The following is a 20370-nucleotide window of genomic DNA, read 5'->3' as shown; positions in this document are numbered from 1 at the left end:
CCAGAAGGTGGTGCTTGGGGAACATTGCTCGGCCCTGTGGATTCTCCAGTATGGAGTTCTGTAGGGGTCAGTCTTGTCCCCCATGCTGTTTAACATTTACATGAAACAGTTGGGTAGAGTCATCTGGAGTTTTGGCTGTGGGGCGGTATATAGATGTAAACAACAACAATAATAATTTAATAATTTAATTTTATGCTTTTCATGGTTTTAATTTTTGTGAACCACTCAGAGCTTCGGCTATTGGGCGGTATAAAAATGTAATGAATAAAATAAAATAATAAATACATAATTCTCCTCTAGCAACTGCTTTTGGCTTAGCCCTGACATATTTAAACTATCATTGCATAAATTTGTTTGGTTTGCAGTGTTTATTGAGTGGCTGCATTTCTAAGCTTCCCACTAACCAATATTCTCTGTACTAACCATCCATGAATGCCCAGAGCCACAAGCTTCCCTGTAAAGCTTTGTGCTCTCATAGGCAGTTAGTGGAGTAGATGTCATCTTTGGAAAACATGGAAATTTTTGTTCATATAGGGCTTTAGAGGAGTTGAAGTATTACACACAACCATTGTACTAACCCTTATAATAACCATGTATGTCTTAGTATCACCATATTGCAGATGGAGATGAGGCTGAGAGACCACAGCTTGACTAAAGCCATCAGTAAATCCATATCTGAAGTATAACTTCCACGGGGGACCTCCCGTGAGACACCCAATGCCTGCCAGGCCACACCAGCTTTTGAGCTCTTATGATGGGGAGTGACACAAATGTAGGGTGACCATCTGAAAAGGAGGACAAGCTCCTGTATTTTTAACAGTTGTATTGAAAAGGGAATTTCAGCAGGTGTCATTTGTATATATGGAGAACCTGGTGAAATTCCCCTTCATCACAAGAGTTAAAGGTGCAGGTGCCCTTTTAAATCTGGCCACTCTAGTATAGTTCCTGCCCCTTTAACTGTTGTGATGAAGAGGGGATTTTGCCAGGTTCTCCATGACACCTGCTGAAATTCCCTTTTCTATGCAACTGTTAAAGATACAGGAGCCCTGTCCTCCTTTTCAGATGGTCACCCTACTCAAATGTATAGGTAGGTCAGCAAGGGAAGGATGGGAGGAGATAGACGCTTAAAAAAGCAAGCTGCAACCCCACCAACTCCCAAATTCATCAGCTACTACTTAAAATTTCAGCCCCCTGCTGTGAAACACCACGTCACTAAACACTGTCCTACCAAAAGGCCTCCTAAAAGGGAATGGGGTGCCTGCTGAAAATCCCAGTTTGGATTATCTAGTTTGGAGCACTTGTTTGCTTGTTGAACAAGGAAGAAACTCTCCTCAGAAAGCTAAAGCACATCTCGTTTAAAATACCAAGCGCTTCTGTACTTTCCATCTAAGGCCTATGGAGTTGTAACTGTGCAGAATAGTATGGAATAAATGGACAATAATGATGCCGCTAGACTTGGATACCATAGGAGATTCATTACAAAAAGAAGCAGCGCACGTTTTCAACTAGAGGTGGTCTGTCTGTGTCAAGCGTCATGATGTTTATAGTCTGAACTATAAATTTAGGAAATATTGGGATTTAGGAGGAGATAAAGGTGATGAATGTCCTTGTGGGACATCATCACACCTGTCCCTCAGCACCAGCCTCAAAATGAGCAAGGCCTTACAGGAGGAACCCATTGCCAGCCCTACTGCAGGGGATACTGACGCCACTCCCTTGGAAGATGCCTCACTCAGGGAAGCTATCACCCCACCAACTCCAGAACTTGTGAAATCACTATTTAAAATGACAGGATATTCTCAGTGTATAAAGTCAGCATTGTGCTCTAATACAGCCACTAAATGGTGCTGTTTCATTGAACTTTATGGAGATTGTCGAGAGGGGAAGTTTTCAGTTACAAATCATGTGGTTGCCATTGGTTGCTATCTAAAGAAGCCTGTAGCGAACACAGAAAGACCAGAGGGGAAAAGAGCCTCATAAGGATGCGGGTTTTTCCACTTAGAGGTCATTCAGATGGCTTTGGGCACCGGGTGGGTGGGGGAAATCACATTTCCTTACTGGGGCTCTCTTCCTGGTTCTCTTCTGCATTTGAAACAAGCAGAATTACATGAAGAAGAGAGCAGCAATTGCATGGCCTGTGCATTTCAATGGGACAATGCCCTCTAGTGGGCATGTTATAGCACAACCTTCCCCACACACAGCAGGAAATCCTGACAAACTTGACATATCTCAGATGAGTCGGGTTTTCTAAGATTTATTTTGTGACGCTAAAACTGAGAAAAGGAGCAGGAGATGCAGAGGAGGCCGATGGAGACTGATGGCTTTGTCAAAAAGACTTGTGAACATCTGTGAGTGGCCAGTAACGACTGTGCGATAAACCGCTTGTTTAAAGAAGCTCTTAATGTAGAGACGCCCCCAGAAACAAAAGTTAGCAGCAAATATGGGAACTCATGTTCTTTCTAACCCAGACCTTGGTTGGGGAAGGTGGTAAACAAACTGTCCTACCTGTGGGACTAGCCCACCTACCTACCACCCAACAGCGTCAGCTTGCTCCAAAGGCGTGGCCCAGACTGCTATTTAAGAACCAGAAGGTCAAGGCAGCGGCCAAAGGGCCTTGCCCATTTGGTGCCCATTCAGAGCCTGTTGGGGGCTTGTTGTAGTAGAAAGGCTAAAGTTTGTGCTAAAAATAGGGGCAAGGCTAGGGCTTCAAGGGCCATTTCAAATTGTGTCATGACTTCCTCAGTCTGTTTTACCGTTTAATGGTTTTAGACGGATTTCAATTGTTTTTACTGTTCAAAAGTTTGTTTTTAGCTTTTAAAGGTTTTAACTGGATTTTTATTTCCTCAAAACTTCTCAGACACTGAGCTGAGCTGGCAAAATTTATTTTGAGTACAGTCCTTACAAAGCACAGATGTAAGACTTTGGAGATTTTATCCTCCTTAGCGTTTGACTTACCCCAAAGGAAAAGGCAAACAAAAATGTCATCCTTTTTCCCCTTAAAAAAGAGCAGGAAAAGGAGAGGGGGGAAACAGCAGCAGCAGCAGTTAGCACCCATACCAGCGCTTTAGACTGGACTGTGGATTATTCATGGTACAGATCTAAAACACCAATTGAAACAGGGGGAACAAACCTAGCAACTGAAATTGCCTAAGCTGAAAGTTTAGCAGGTCTAACCCCTGGGTCCTGGAGTAGAGCTGATTTACTTCAGCCAAAACTAGAAAGTTCTTTGCTGAAATTCCAAAAGAAATAGCCAAAACATATGGACTAACCCAAGGGTTCAAGAGGGTGATGAGTCCCCTGAGGATACAAATTTTGCCTATTGCGCTATTATAAATAAATGGGATAAGACTTTTTTCCCAGGGACTTTTGGATTCAAAAGAAAGCATGCCTGAGAACCATATTGTCTTAATAACCAAGGAATTGGAGCTAATTAAGCAATCCCTGTCAGAATGCCATAGGCTGCTAACCACTATGGCTGAAATATATAAGGGAGTCATGAGGCCAGCCTGAAATGCCAGAAAGGAAATGGATCCATCTTTGTGGATAAAAGAGGGACATTGGATCAGATTACAGAGTTGGACTGGCAGATTCTGCATCAAAATGAACAACCACCTGAAATATCCAACCAATATGCTAACAATAGACCCAGTGATAAATATAAAGACCTGGATAGGGATGATTACTAGCTTAAAATCTTGACATGGAATATAGCTGACTAAGCAAAGAGACCCTGATATTTTGGATTTCAGATCCCATGATATGATTGCACTAAGGGAAACATGGCTTACTAAAAATATTGTTTTTAATGGATACTTAGGGCTCCATCACATCTACATTTTTCATCCACGGTTTCCCCCTCCATTTCTTCAGTGAGTCAAGCGCTGGGGCACTTTCACATCTGTGCGTTGTTGCGCTTTCTCAGCTCATGTACCTTTTCACCCGGAGCGCTACTATGCCGGTGGAATCTCCCTCCCCTCCCCCTATGTTTGCCCTTCCCCTGCAGTTAATTTTTTAATTTCAAAAAAACATTTCTTTATTTCTGCCAAATACAATAGTACAGCAGCCTGAAACTGCGCAATTACGGTAAAACAACACACTATACTTTCCCCTAGGATCATATTAAACAAACTCCAAGGTAGGGAGGCCGTTTGTACGAAGCAGGAGGGAGTGCATGGGCCAAGACTGTTGCTGCCCCTTGGCTTGGGAAAGGTTTACATGGGAGGGGGAGTGAAGGTTTGTTTTGCTTGTTTCAAAGGGTTTTGAAATCCACTTTTGGTATCCACTTTTTGGAATGCCAAGGGGTGTGCCATCTTCTGGACTATGCCTGGAGGCTGGCCTTGCATCTGTAGAAGGCAGGGCTTGGTCCCTTGCCTTCCGATATTGGCTGAAGGTTGTATTTGCTGATCCATCCCTAAACTATCTTTATCTTTTGCAAAGGGATGTTTTTACCAGTTCATGGTCCAAAGGTTTTATTGTCAAACTGCGTTTGTCTATCTATGGATTTTTTCCATACACAACATTATCCTTTGGCAAAATCTATTGTAGAACAACGGATTAAGGACATTGATTTTCAATATGCTGTGTCAAACGTGCATAGTTCCTGCTCTTCGATACACTTTGATCTAACTTTTGAATTTCCTAGATATGCCAGATACCCAAGTACTGGATACCCAAGTACTGCTATGCTTTTTCTAGGGCTAGATTTAACTGCCTCCCTTCTGCAATATTAGAAGGGCACTATCAGGGCATCCCATATGAGGATTGCTTGTGTTCCTGTGGTGATGAAACAGTTGAATTGTTAGGGCATTTTTTTAAAAAAATGTAGCCTTCACAGGGAGGAGCGAAATAGACTACTTCGACCTTTTATGAGAAAATGCCCTGGAAGGTCATCCCAGTTGAATTTTAAGATGCCTTTTAAATAATGTGCTGCTTTTAATAATTAGTTTTAAATGTTTTAATTAGTTATATGTATTTTATGGTGTTTGCATTTGTGATGTACCCTGCCTCGATCCAGAGGGAGAGGCGGGTAACAAATAAATAAATATATTATTATTATTATTATTATTATTATTATTATTATTATTATTATCTGAACAGTATTTGGAATACTTCCTGACAGGTACAAACAAATCAAGAAAAGGTTTAGTGGCTAAGTTCCTCTTCTCCGTTCAAAGGTCTCGTAAGATGTTTTCCTCACCCCAATTGTAACTTCTATGTTTGTTTTAATCTTTTGTATCAGGTGTTTTAACTATGCTTATATATTTTAAACATGTGTATGTTTTAATAATACACACATACAAATCCGATCCCTCTCTATTTAGCAGCTCAGGGCTCATCTACACCAAGCAGGATATTCCACTACGAAAGCGGTATGAAAGTTATATATAAAAGGCAGGAGCCACACTACTGCTTTATAGCGGTATTGAAGTGCACTGCAGGATCTACATTACTGCTTTATGGTGGTACTGAAGTGCACTGACAACTCTAGGGACCCATGACATGTCTTCACCAAGCAGGATATAACACTATGAAAGTGTTATGTAAGCAGTATATGGTACTGCTTACATATGGACCCCAACAGTTGTCAGTGCACTTCAATATCTCTGTACAGCAGTAGTGTGGCTCCTGCCTTTTATGTACAGCTTTCATAGTGGAATATCCTGCTTGATGTAGATGAGCCCTCAGCTACTAGGAGGAGAGCTTTCTCTGCTGTGGCGCCCCAGCTGTGGAATGAGCTCCCCAGAGAGGTCCACCTGGCGCCTACACTGTATTCCTTTCATCGCCAGTTGAAGACCTTTTTATTCTCTCAGTATTTTAAGAACTAATTTTAACTTACATTTAAATTTTACTGTTTTAATTCTGTATTTTAATCTTATATCAACTTCTGTGCATGGTTTTATCCTGGTTGTGCTTTTTATACTGTATTTTGTATTTGTGTTTTTAGATTGTTGGTTGTTTTATTGTGTTCTTCATGGTTTTAATTTTTGTGAACCGCCCAGAGAGCTTCAACTATTGGGTGGTATAAAAAAGTAATAAAATAAATAAATAAATGTTAAATAGTGATTTAAGGTGCTTGCAGTAGAAGTCATTAGCCCATTCTCTGCTCCCATTATCACTTCATGGTAAGTGTATCTGTGATATGCTAACATTTGGGGGGATTTGCTCTGTATAAACCACGAGACTCTTTGCCTCGGATCCATGTTTTTGCACTGTGGCAGCGCTCACAGGTGGTGGATCCGTGATTTTTCGGGTTCAGTTTGTGGAGGCAGATGTCCTCTGTGATTGGAAGGTGGTTTTGTGGGTGTCCTCTTTTTAAAAAATGAAATCAAGAGGATCCCTTTTTGCTTTCATGTACCCTTTCTTCTTAAAAATACAGGAGTTGCTTGGCTGCTTTCCAATTCTTTTTAACAGACCTTTTTCTCTCTCCGGACTGAAGTGAAACCAATGGAGAAATCCAGCTTTTTTAAATGTAGCTGTGATTGGGTAGCAGCTATTTCCAGCTCCGCACAAAAGATACCATAAAGAGAAGGCTCCCTGGTGTTTACTTTGTGTGAAACGTGGAAGTGTTCCGCCTCGAGTCCATTTTTGGCGGAAAGACGGGATACATATTTAATGAATAAATAGCATAATTTGAGTGTTTGTACATTTAAAGAGTTTGCACATTAAATCCATCTGTATGCTTCTGTAGCCCTTCTTTCAGTCCCACCATCTTCTCAGGCGCTCTCGGTGGGAACATGGGAGAGGGCCTTCTCGGTGGCTGCTCCAGTGCTCTGGAACTCTCTTCCCGGGGAAGCTAGGCTGGCTCCCTCCTTGATGGGCTTTCAGAAGCAGGCTAAAACTTTTTTGTTCCAGCAGGCCTTTGGAGAATAGTCTGGCCCTCCATCTATGTTAATGTCTTATAATTTTGTTGTGTATTTTAAACGTTTATGTGTCCCCCCCACACACACACCAATGTATGTTTTAAACTTTGTAAAGCCGCCTTGCCCAGCATTGGGCAAAAGGCGGGATACAAATAAATATAATAATAATAATAAGAAGAAGAAGAAGAAGAAGAAGAAGAAGAAGAAGAAGACGAAGAAGAAGACGAAGACGAAGACGAAGACGAAGAAGAAGAAGAAGAAGAAGAAGAAGAAGAAGAAGAAGAGAGTTAATAGAGCGAAAGGGTTCTCCGCGCCATTAATCGAGCGTTGCATTTGTCAGAGGAAATCTGAGCTCGCTTGGCTTTTGCTGAGACTGAGGCGTATTTTGTATAGGTAAATTTTGGCTGCCGATATTATTAACCTCCCACCTCTAGTGTGAAATATTTACAAGTGGATCCACGGCAGGTTTTTTGTAAGTTACTCTCATGATGCGACTACACTACACTGCAGAGTGGTTTGAAATTCCAGCCTGAGTCCCAGCGTGCCATCTTCAGAGCGAGCCGTGGGATTCCATCCTAAGACGAATCACTCTACCTTTTCAGAAGTCTATGGGGCTTTCATCCCGCTAGGCAAGATGGCGGCTGCGGACGACGTAAGAAAGAGGCGCCGCTTTCCTATTTTCCTGACGCGATTCCTGTTACGGGGAAGGTGGTGACTGCCGGTTGTGGAGGAGAATGGAGCGCACAGGCAGAAGCCGACAACCCGGGCCGGCAGGGGCCAGGTGCGAGGCAAGGCGAGACGAGGCAGGGGGTGTGGGGAAGGGCCGCCGCCGCCGCCGCCGCCGCTCGGGGCCAAGCTAGGCCCACCCTGGGGAGCGGGGACCGGCGGCTTCTCCGGGGCGGTCGTGCGAGCTGCTGGAGCCAGGAGCTGCCCCCTGAAGCCACGGCCGCGCTCGGAAGGTCCCTCGGGCATAACGGGCACGTGGGGATGTTTGTGGGCTCCGTTGAAAGCCGTGTCAGCTCGTGCATCTGGAAAGGCAACGGAACGGGCCCGAGAAATAGAAATGGCATGAGATGGTTTAATATATCGCTTTCTCTGTGAGATTACTTTAAGTATTAATTCCGATGTGGGGTTTAATAGGTTTGTAATAGGGTGACCATCTGAAAAGGAAGATAGGGCTCCTGTATCTTTAACAGTTGCATAGCAAAGTGGATTTCAGCAGGTGTCATTTGAATTGCATGCAGCACCTGATGAAGTCCCTTCTCCATCACAACAGTCAAAGCTGCAGGAGCCCTGCCCCTCTTTTATCTGGTCATTCTAGTATAGCTCCTTCAGCTTTAACTGTTGTGATGAAGAGCATATCACAGATACACTTACCATGAAGTGATAATGGGAGCAGAGATGTCCTCCTTTTCATAGGGTCACCCTAGTTATTTATTTATTTAAGCATTTTTATGCCGCCATTCAGCCAAAAGAGGCTCTCACGGCAGCTTACAAAAGTATTTCTTGACAGTCCCTGCCCACAGGCTTACAATCTAAAAGACATGACACAAAAGGAAAGGGGATTGGGAGGGAGGAGGAGAGGGGAAAGGAAAGGAAATTCAGGCACTACAATCTTAGTTGCAAAGTTCATCAGTGACACTTGACAGTTGGTAGCAGCAGGGAGAGGGCTCTCAGCTGGAGCTGGACCCAGGCACGATGGAGAGGTGCCTGGCTGCTGCTTCCTCCCTCACTGGTGTCCTCTGCAGAGATAGTTGGTAGGAGGAGGACCTACCAAATAAATAGGTAAATAAATATCTAGTTATAAGTATCTAGTTATAAGATATTCTGGTCCATAATGCCATTTCCCATTTTGTTATTTTAATTGTTGGCTTTCATGTTAGAAGACTTTTTAATCAAGAAAGCTTATTAACCACATCAGCAGGATCTAGGTCTATAGCTTTGTGCAGGCAAGCAAAATTCTACTTGTGGAGGGCAGTGGAGGGCCTCTCCTTCGGCCCCATGGCTTCACCGTAGATCTGTCTATGTTAATAGAGTGTGTGCAGTGGCATTAGAATTGTGTTCGGCTGAACTCAGTTACAGTACTTTATGCAGTCGGGAGCCCCATGCGTTCATGGTTCCTGATCTTATGGAGCACTGTATGTGCATCTGGCTGAGGATGGCTGTAGCACATGGGAAAATTGGGTTTGGAGGAGGTGGGGCTGAAATTGGTGTCCTCTTCTGTTCTTCACAATTTTTTCCTTAATGCCTGAATAGAGTGTATATATTTCAGGAACTGGTGTGGAAGAGCGTATGTGGCAGTGACTTAGTCTGTAAGAGAACAGAGGACTTTCACAGATAGTGGCCATTTAGGGCTCCATCACACCAGCGTTTTATCACACTTTCACCATGCTTGGTTTGCTCTTTTGCAGCGCAGTACTCACAAGACGTCGTGCCTGTCCTGCAGTCATCCTGCCTCTTCCCCTCCATTTTTCATGTTTTCTTAGAGCAGGGAAAGTCCAGTTTATTTCCTCCAGGTGGGATTAAAGCGCTCTTCTGTCCCACATATTGCTGTTCATGTGCCATGTCCTTTGTTGGGTGTGTGTGCTTTGAAGGGAGGTCTTGCTGAGGAAAGAGGAGGGCGGGGTGGTTCTCCTTCTCCAGCATGCTGGCTTATGCTGAGTCGGTTGAACGGGCTTTCACTGCTCCAACCCCATCCTCATTGCCTGCAGAAATGGCACCCAGCCGATGAAACATTGTAAAACTAGACAATAGGGGTGTGCAGAGCAAGTCTTCTCTGCCATGAAATCATAGTCAATGGGAATTAACCAAAATGCTTACAGCTCCCTCATTTTTAAAGATAAAGAGGTGGAACTTGGCACCATGATAGCTCTCAAGTATGGATTTAGGCATGCCAAGTTTGAACAAGATCCTTTCATCGGTTGGTTTTTTTAAATGATTTTTTAAAAAATCCCCTCAAACCATTCACCCACATAAACACACTCACAGCCCTCTTTGATTCTGTGTTAATCCACCCCTGTGCATTTATGGAGGATAAAAGCTCCCTCCATATATGCACAGGGGTGGATTAAAGCAGAATCGGAGGTGTGTGGGTGTGTTTATGTGGGTGAATGGTTTGAAAGGGAAAAGTAACCAATGAAGGGATCTCGTTCAAACTTGGCATGCCTGAAGCCTTACTTAAGAGCTATCATGGTGCCAAATTCCATCTCTTTATCTTTAAAATTGAGGGAGCTGTAAGCATTTTGGTTACGTCATCACATTGGCTGATGGGTCTGGGATTTTCCAAGGTCCTGTTTCATTGGGACTTTGACTGGGAAAAATGGGTGCAGTGATCCTATGTTGTTAAGTGTTATTAATTGGGATTGGGAGAGGGGGGATAAAATAACTGGGATGTACAGTGTGAAAACGGGGGATGCGTTGCGATATTTAAACACTGAAGAAGGGGTGGGGGCAGCTTTGGTGATGATGTTCCAACAAGGCATGGGGAAAAGAGTGTGTGAAAGTTGGGAAGCTGGCTTGACGTTAAGCAAAGAGGTGGTGAAGAAAGTTACCCCTGTGCTGTCAGGAAGACTCTGTGCCTGGCTTAAAAGTCCTCCTTGCTTCCTCCCCTTTGGAGACTTCTGCCTGTGACTCCCCAAACTTTAACTATTGTGATCACTCCAATGTTGGGAACACTCTGTATAAATAAGTACTTCAGGTCCTGAGTGGAGGTACCCACATCCATCATCTGACAAGAACCAATGAAGTGGAGGGAGAAGGGGCGGGGTGGGCGCAATAGCGGGAAAGCAAACAAGTGAAAAAAGAGTCCCCATGTATAGCGACGATTGTGAAAGGGATCAGCGCTTGCCCTGCTAATGAAACGGAGGTCAAAATCACAGGTGCATACCAGGAAAAAAAAGTAGGTGTGATAGAGCCCTTACTGGCCAGTCATACCCTATTCTGCCTTTCTGTGTGACTGCTGTTTTGACTGACTTTGTTTTTTATTCCAGAAAACAGTTTTTGGATCTGCCCTGGGAGGATGTCCTCTTTCCCCATGTTCTGTCATATCTACCTCTGAAGCAACTCTTGAGCCTGCAGAGGGTCAGCAAGGCATTCCAGACTCTAATCCAGCTTTACCTCACCAACATGCGCTGTTTTGATTCTAGCCAGGTATTATGAATTGTGTGTGTGTGTGTACCTGTATTCAGTCCAATGCAGAGTGGATGTGGCTGACGACTAAATTGTAATAAACTGAAACCAAGGGGGTATTGAGTTACCATTCTCTATGTGCAGTTTTAGAGTCCTTGGGTCAAACTAGGTGGAGAGACTTTTCTCGCCCAAACTAACTTGTGGAGGGGCTAAAAGGTTTTGAGCTTCAGCAGTGATTTCATTCAATAATGAATGTGTAAAAGGAAGCAGAGGAGAGAGAAAAATTACTCTTAAGAAAAGAAGTCAGTTCCTATATCTCTGATTTCAGTGTAGTTTAGTCATCGCTCTTCACAGTGATATTTGGGTATATAGAAGTTTTCACACCTGAAAATATTTTTATTGCAGAGATGAGCAATACAGGTGTCCAAACATAAAGTCTGCGTGGGGAACACTGGTCCCAATACCGATCCCCATAGGATCCCATGATTTACTTCCCTCCATCAGGAGAATTGACCATTTATTCCTGTTTTCTGCTTTCTGTTCTTTAACCAGTTACTGATCCATAAGAGGACCTCTCCTCTTATTCCATGACTGCTAAGTTTGTTCAGAAGTCTTTGGTGAGGAACTTTATCCAAAGCCCTGTCTACATTGGCACTCTCAGAGGATTCTAGATTAGTGAAATAGGACTTGCCTTTGCAGAAGCCGGCTATCTCTATGCTGTGTGTCACTTTCATGGCAAAAAACCTGGAGTATAAGCACATTCTTTTTTTGAAACCTCCAAGCTGTAATGGTTGCTCTTGCACAAAGCTCCTCAAACCTATCCACCTGAAACTTGGCAGGCATGATCCCTGCAGAAGGGGCAACTATTCCTGCAAATTCTGTCTATTTCTGCCAAGAACAAAAGGTTATAACAGCAGTCCCCCCCCGCTTTTTTTAAAAAAGTCAACATTTAAAGGCCCATAGTACAAAGCTCTATTTGTCTGAAATTTGGCATGCATAATCCCCTCATAAGAGGTCACTATGCCTTCAAATTCCATTCAAAAAGTTATGTTCATTCACTGATTTCTAATGATAGTCAATGGGTTGCATGAGGATTTGGATTTCCAAGTCAAAGCAGGTGGCCTCCAAATTGGTCTGAGCTGAATTACGCTGTTTTCGGAATTGTTGAATTAGGGTCCATTACTTCAGGGCAGGATAATTAAATCTGATAGTATTTCTAGGGTCTGGCTACTTTTGCTATTGTCGCATCCACATGCCATAATAAGGTCTGATAAAATTTCTGCCTTTAGTTGCTTCATAGTGAAAATGGTTTGTCCTCCTACAACATCATGAAGTCATCAACATAGTCCATAAACACTAGTTTCTGACATGTTTGGAATGGTTTGCATTCTTTTAACAGGACTATTAAATTAGATTAAATCCTTACCTGTGATTGGGGAACTACAGATGCTGCAGTGCTAGGAGCATTTCTGCAGTAGTTGTAACAATAAAATACTATTGTCAGGGGTGCTTAAACAAAACATAATTGTAGAAGGAAGAAAGCAGAAAGTGCAGGGTCAGAGAAGTAGTACCAATGTTGTGACATCAGGGTGAAGTGAACTTTAGACTTCTAGAATACCTTGATCATTCTAATACATTTTCTGTTGAAGAAAAGATGTTCCAGCCTTTGCCCACTTCACACCAACATCTGATCCAAGGAAACTCTTCTTCTGTTCTTCAAATAAAATAATATAGTATACACTAAGTTGGTCATTTGTATGAAGTTGCCCAGTTTGCATGATTTAGACAGCCTGCTAGTATAAAACAGATTTTTAAAGCAATGTGATATGTTAAAAGATGGTTGTGAAAGTCAGCACTGTATTTCTGCCCCATCAGCCCCATGCCAGGACAAACAAAGCCCAATTTAATGCTGGCAAAGAATGGATGAAGTCCTCAGTGTTCACATTTTTTTTAAAAAAAAAGCTCTTTATTTTATGATTTTCCTGAAACATATATTCGATGCCAATTAGCATCAATTAGTTGGCCATAAAAAGAGGGAGGTGCAAGAGGAAGGAAAGAGCTCTTGGCAGGCGTTTCAGATACTACAGTAATCCAGTTTGTCTTCTTGCTTATGACAGGTTGGACCTCACTTTCCAAGAGGTGCATTCTGTATTCTACTAAAAGACAATGAGGTGCTGCAGCAACTGGCCTTACGGAATTGCTCTGATTGGCTCTCTGACAAGGACTTGCTGCCTGTGATTGGTCAAAACCACCTTTTGCAGCAAATTGAGTTGAATAGCTGTGTACAACTCAGCCGGCATGCACTGGTTGCCATCTCTCTGAGCTGCCCCAATTTACGCCAGCTTTCTCTAGCCCATTGTGAGTGGGTGGATAGTCTCTCCCTGCGGAGTCTTGCTGACCACTGCAAGGAGCTTGAATCTCTGGACCTTACGGCCTGCCGGCAGCTGAAAGATGAAGCCATCTGCTACCTTGCACAGAAGTGCAACAGGCTGAAGTCCCTCTCACTGGCAGTCAATGCAAATGTCGGTGACACAGCAGTAGAAGAGATTGCCAAAGCCTGTCCTGAGCTGGAGCACCTGGACCTCACGGGCTGCCTGCGGGTCAAGAACAATTCCATTAGGTAACACATGCACACAGGGAGTAAAGCAATGGCATTTATGTATTTTTTGCACTCGTATCCCACCTTTCTTCTAAGAAGCTCAAGGTGGCATATGCATGGTTTTATCCTCAAAACAACTCTGTGCGGTAGGTTAGGCTGAGAGATGGTGATTGGCTCAAGGTTATCCAGTGGGCTTAGACAAGTGTGGGGTTTTGAGGCCTGGTCACCCCAGTCCTACTCTGTCATTTATCCCACTACACCTCACCAGCTCTCAACTGACTGGCTTTAATCAATATAAACTCTCCTTTACTAAGACAGTAAGTTATTGCTGCCTGTATGCAGACCTCCAAACGCACCTAGTGAGATTCAGCACTGAATAGCCAGCATATTAACATGCTTTGTTTTGACTGAAATCCTGAGCATTCTGGAAAAATGTAAATTTGGTAGAAGGATTGGTGTGGTAATGAGAATAATGAAAAAGAGGAACAGACAGGAGAGGGCTATGATGACAGCCATAGGGAGGGATATGTAAGCAACACACAAAAATCATTTTCATGAATATTACTCAAAAGACTGCACTCTAGGTAACTGCAACATGCAGTTGTTGTTGTTTTTTTAGCAGTTTTCATCAAGGAGTAAATAGACACACACACGCACACACCTTGATTAAGATAAATTCAAATGCATTGCACTTGCCAACCCTTGCAGCTTGGTTTTTTTTGTGTTGCTTCAAGATATTTCTACGGTTGTTATGCCCCGCAATGATACCTGACAGTTATACTCATTCCACTATGGATTTAATAGTAAGCAAAAACAACTTTTTCCTCCTTAGGCTTTTTCCCATTATGAGGAGGGCTAGATCTCTTAAAAATATATTAATATTTGTATGCTGCCTTTTATGGTCAAATCTCCCAAGGTGGCTTTGAACATATACATTCACAATATAAAATCAATATAAATTTAAAACCATAGAACATCATATAAATACAATTGATGAAAAACAAGAAATAATAATTAATAATAATCTCAAAGCATTCAGCCCAGTAAGAACAGTAAAATCAGATAAATATTAACTACAGTACCCCAAGAAGATCCTCATTCAAGAAAAGGCAGTTGTAAATGGGTTTTTAAAGGCTGCTTGAATGCCTGCAATTGTTGGGACATTGCATATTTTACTTGGAACAGACTTGGAGATGAGATTCTTGAAGCCAAATTTGGTGATTAATACTTCAGCAGGGGTTTGGACTTGATAAATTCATCAAGTCCTCCCGTACGGTCTGTTGTAGGCAGGGTCAATTTGATTATGTATTTTAAAATGTGATTTTACACTCTTGACTCAGGAGAAAAATCAAAAGTAAAACATACTGATAACAAAACTTATCTAGAACTTGGAATCCTTCGGCTTCTCAAAAGCAATAGTTATACCAGAGATGAGGGCTTGTGAAATGCTGTACTAAATGTACAGAGTTCTGCAGCTTGAAAGCTAGAATCCTCAACTGCAATAAACTATGCAAGTTCTGTGAGATTGCACATATGTACTTTATTAGAATACTTTGTTTTGGTTGCATTATTATTACTTTGGACCAATTTTCACAGGCCAGGAATGGAGAGGGATCAATAGTGTGTGCCAGGGACATACGAAGAGCAGCATTGGATCAGACTAGTGGGGCCGTCCAGTTCAGCATTCTATTCACACAGTGGTCAACCAGTTGTCTGACTCATGATCCTACATGTGCAAGAGGACCCTCCCACTTCTGTTGCAACTGGTGTATGTAGGCATACCACCTCTGATACTGGAGTTTGCATGTAGCCATCATTAGTAGCCATTGATAGCCTTATCCCCCATGACTTTGTCTGATCTCCCTTTAAAGCCATCCAAATTGGTGGGAATCACTATGATGGAAGATTGAAAAGAAGAACAGAAGAGAGATACAGGCAGTCATAGAATAGCAGAGTTGGAAGGGACCTACATGGCCATCGAGTCCAACCCCCTGCTTAATGCAGGAATCCACCCTAAAGCATCCCTGACAGATGGTTATCCAGCTGCCTCTTGAATGCCTCTAGTGTGGGAGAGACCACAACCTCCCTAGGTAACTGATCCATTGTACTGCTCTAACAGTCAGGAAGTTTTTCCTGATATCCAGCTGGAATCTGGCTTCCTTTAACGTGAGCCCGTTATTCCGTGTCCTGCACTCTGGGAGGATCGAGAAGAGATCCTGGCCCTCCTCTGTGTGACAACCTTTTAAGTATTTGAAGAGTGCTATTGAAAAGAACATCCTGCTCCTTCCCTGGTTACTGGAAACCTCATGCAGCCCCCTCCAAGGATATTTATAGCCATTTTTCTGTATATACTTCTTGTTTTCTTATAAACATCTGGCTATCCTCCCATGGAAATCGCCAATTTTTTTACGGAGATACAGAAATAAGAGTTCCCCAGAAAATCAACTATCTGAGGTGCACTTTCTAAATCTAATTCACTATCTACTTGTTTTAGCTCCTGCCCTGGTTACCCATGCTCGCCTTCTATTCCATCCTGTCCCATTATCTTATCTGACATACTTGTTTTCGTCATTAAGGCCTCTTGCTACTCAACTAAAATAATTCAGGAAAAGTGCGGTGAAAAATCACAGATAAGCACATTATTCGTAGTTTCCTTCTCTTGCCATAGTGAAATAATCACTCTGAACTCACTCCAAAACTCACAAACACATTTACACAAAACTAAAAAAAAGTATTAAAATAGAATATATTAGGTGTGGGGAATAGAGAAAACAACTGTAAGCTAAAAGCTCCTCAACAATATAAAGTGGAGTCCATGTAGTCACCTCAACACTATGGACTAAGTTCATTAGACTTCCACTTTCACCATCAGCCTTAGTCCTTTGGCCGAAAGCAAGGCTCACACCTCTGGCACGTTGAAGCATAATATATTGACTGCAAGACAGGGCCAACACACACCTGAAGGCAGCCTAGGTAGAGCAGCTTCTCCTAACAGTCCTCTCCCCAAAAAGCCTCAGGTGGACTCTAGCCTAATATATTGTCTGTGGAGGGGTGGAGCAGGGCAAATGTGCACCTTTTGGCTTACTGATGCTCAGCATAAAACAAGGCTGGTGATGAGCTGCAGGAAGTCACAGTCTCAAATACGGTTTAAGTGGTGCTTGTGAGTGGAGGAGTGGGTGGTGATAGCCCTACTGTGCATCTACTGCGCCCGACGGTTTTACTCCTAGCTTCATATCCCTTGATCTGTAATAATAGGAGCAAAAGGATTTTGAATTATTGGTGAAGACATCTGCTTTCCGATCAAATTAAATTTGCCTAATTACATGATTACAGATTTCTTGTACCAGAACTGGCTTTTTACAGCTGGATTTCACACCTGTTTCAACCTTAAAACTTAAACTGCCCTAATCTCTACCAGCCTTGCTGGTGCATATGGAGCTGCCTTACAACAGATGAATTATTGATCTACTCAGTACTGACTACTCTGGCAGTTGCTCTCCCGCTACCTGAGATCCTTTAACTGCAGGTGCCAGGGATTGAATCCAGGATTCTGCAGGTGCCAGGGATTGAATCCAGGAACTGCAGGATTCTGCACATCACCCCTCCCCAACTCATCTCAAAGTGCTACTCTAGAAGTCAGTTAATGCTGCCACGAGGAAACCGTGACCTTGACTTTTTACATGTTCTCTTTTGGTAGGACCTTGGCAGAGTATTGCCCCAAGCTCCGTGCTTTGAAGGTGAAGCATTGTCACGATGTGGTGGAATCCAGCCTAAGCATCCTGCGTAGTCGTGGTGTGGCGCTGGATGTGGAACCTCCGCTGCAACGTGCCCTGGTTCTTTTGCAGGATGTGGGGTTTGCCCCATTTATCAATCTCCAGAACTAATGAAAGAAAGACACTGCAGTGCTCCTTGGAGAGTGCCTTTCAGATACGGCTATTGAGAAGTCCCATCGTTGCAAGTTAGGCCTCTCCTGAGCTCCTGATATCCTTTTTGGCAGCCTGTGTGTGCACTGGAACAAGCACATTTGCATTAGGATGGACCATATATGACTTAGCTGCATCATGATGGCTGACTGGTGTGATTAAGGGCCTTCTAGAAATGGATTGGGCTTGTTACTGTGAAGTGGCTGCCAATCCCAAGTAGTTACAACTGCCTTTTCATATCTATCTCCACAGATAAATGAAAATCGGGTTGGTAAAAGTTATAAAGAATCTAATCTGAGGCACAGCTCACTGGAGATTGAGAGTAGATGACATTAATACCACTAGCAAAGTCTTGCCCCACCCTCCTTAAGAGTTGAAGAGAACCTTTCTTTTTTGAGGTTTGCAATGGTCCATTGTGCATGTAAAGGCTGCAGAGTAGAAGTTTTCTGGTGCCAGAGTGATAAGAAGAGCTGCATCCCCCCATTGTCCTCCTGCTTTTAAAGACAAAGGTGATGCACACCTGTGTGTGTATGTTTAAAGGAGAACTACACAGACTTTCACGTACGCCTTTTCTTTCTCACAACTATAAGGGAGAATGGAGCGTGAGAATGAAATTACTAGAGTCAGTTTTACGCAAAGGCTTGAGAAGTAGCTTTTGTGCTCTTTTGTGCTCCAAAAGCAGACCTTTTGGGTTATACGTGAAGTGTGGACGGAATCCAACAGAGGGCTTATGTCCCTGCCAATTCTCTTGTGCCCTGCAGAATCTGTTGTCCAAGTGGGTCCTGCTGATTCCATTGTGTAAACAGGACCCACCATTTTGCACAAGAGAGATTTAGTGCTTCCCAGAAGTCCTGGAATGAGTGGAAATGCTTGTTTGGGATAGGTTGGAGATCTCTGCTGACCTGACTTGTTCCTGAAACAAGCACTTTCACTTGTTTCCAGTTGCCCTAGAGGCGCTAAATCTTCATTCCACAAGTGGGGCTTCTCCATTAGATTCTTCCCCGTTAGGTCTAAATGCCTCGATAGATTCTGCCCTCAGTCTCCAAGATTAATGTGGAAAAGAAAAGTACCTTGTGGTTATCAAGATTTTTTAGAATACTAGACTGCATCTACAAGACTAGTTCCAAAAAGACTACTGTGACTAATTGGGTATAGTTAGGTCATTTATTTGGGGAGGTAGCGTCTTTTCCTCTTGTATAGTGGAGGCTCCAGCAGCTCAGGATGTGGAGCTGAACTCTCATATAACCTTTGGGAGGGTAAATCCCAGTGCAGGACACTTACTCTTTTATAGGTCACCATAAAAAGAAAAAGAGGAATTTCCCCTTCCAGGTAACTTGCAATATGTAGAGTTCTCTTGCTTTGAAGTTACTTGCTCAGTAGATACCATTCTGGAAGGGGTATGTTTGTGATCTGGAGAACAATTACATAGGTTGACTTTCCCATGGACTAGATGGATTTTGTTCCCTAACTCCGTGCTTTTCAGGGATGGGACTGCTTCTATTCAGCCCCTAAAATGCTGTGATCTGAAAGTTGGTTTTTGTGTTCATGGAGCTGCAGTTCATTGAATCAGTAGGGAGCAAACTGCTTGTTTCTTCGAGTGTCCCAAGGATTTCTCAGCGACTGACTGTATATCTGGAAAGCTTTAATAGAGCACTGGCTCATCTTGGTTCTTGAAGGAGCTCTTGCTGACATATTCAAACAACCTTGCAAAATCCTGCACGTACATAGAATAGAATGCCCTGATGAAGCTAGCACCTGCTCTGTTAGTGGAAATGAACACACTCTTCATGAAATGGGGCTTTGATTCCTGTCAATGGTAGCAAAACACTAGAGTTGTGAGCTAAGACAATACAACCTTTTATGCTGCTGCCCTTACCTCCACCTAGTAAATTTCTCTGGTACGATTTGCCAACTTCTGCTGACAAGATTTCTCCAGGTTACACACATACAGTTTGTATGTTTTCCAGGCCTGAGGCTATGGTAGATAATGGTTCAGAGGACTGAGGATGGATGATACCTTTCCTAACTTTTCTTATTTCAGCAATCTGCTTGCACGGGTTTGTGCTACCTACCTACCACCATTGTGGGTGCTGACCTGTATGTTTTCTGATCTTCACTATTCACAATCACATATCTGAAACACAAACAGTACATGACAAAAGTGCTTGTGAGGCTTCCTTCTGAGGTTGGCCTTCCTAAGAAAATGCAAATCAATTGCTGATGGGCATGGCCTCCGTTGTCCCAAATGTTCAGAAACCGAAGTACCAACCTACAGTGAATGGGGAACCTGTATAACTTCCAACCACCTAATTTCAGTATGCTTCACAACCAGTACAACACAGGAGTTTCTCCTGCATTCCTGAGTGGTGGTTGTCAAGGGGTAGCTCTGTCACTGTAAGATCATCTGTTAATTATCTTAAGCACCCTGCTCATTCCCTTCTTATTTGGACCTCCTTTTGCAAGATAAAGTGTTGCTAAGATTTTGAAAAAAATCCAGATTAGTTGTGGTATTAATCTGTGAAAGCTTGTGCCACTATAAATCTGTTAATATTTAAGGTGACATTCTTTTTTGTAGTTATTTTTGAGAAGTGTAGAGAACCCACTTAGTTCCTTTGCAGTATTAGGCTTCACCGTACTCAGTATGGGCTCTTGTGACTAGCAAAATGGAGGGTTCCTTTTTAGGGGAGGGGGCTGAAGGAAAATGGGAAGGGGAAAAACATTTAAATCTCCTGAAGTTTGAAAAAATTAAATCAAATGTGAAATTTCTTTTTAGACTTTGATAAACTAAGACCTGAAACTTGTTGCTGTACTTGAACTTTTGCTTTCTGTACCAAGAAATACAGAAATCAAATACTTCAAA

The 20370-nt window shown here is 42.8% G+C and overlaps 1 protein-coding gene across 2 annotated transcripts; it reads left to right on the top strand.

Annotated features, from left to right (window-relative positions):
* The first annotated feature begins 7559 nt into the window (after positions 1-7559).
* FBXL15 (F-box and leucine rich repeat protein 15) lies at positions 7560-20122 on the top strand. Of its 2 annotated transcripts, none has more exons than XM_063131684.1 (4): positions 7560-7641; positions 10850-10940; positions 13106-13608; positions 17285-20122. In XM_063131684.1, the coding sequence occupies exons 1-4, from the start codon at positions 7595-7597 to the stop codon at positions 17469-17471; spliced, it is 828 nt and encodes a 275-aa protein (XP_062987754.1). In that variant the 5' UTR covers positions 7560-7594; the 3' UTR covers positions 17472-20122. The 2 variants fall into 2 exon arrangements, with proteins under 2 accessions (XP_062987754.1, XP_062987753.1); XM_063131683.1 differs by having other exon boundaries at positions 10850-11009.
* Positions 20123-20370: the final 248 nt, after the last annotated feature.

The sequence above is a fragment of the Elgaria multicarinata genome, chromosome 8 (genome assembly GCF_023053635.1).
Source record: "Elgaria multicarinata webbii isolate HBS135686 ecotype San Diego chromosome 8, rElgMul1.1.pri, whole genome shotgun sequence".
NCBI classification, from domain to species: domain Eukaryota; kingdom Metazoa; phylum Chordata; class Lepidosauria; order Squamata; family Anguidae; genus Elgaria; species Elgaria multicarinata.
Note: the sequence above shows the minus strand (reverse complement) of the source record. Positions and strands in the feature narration are given on the sequence as shown.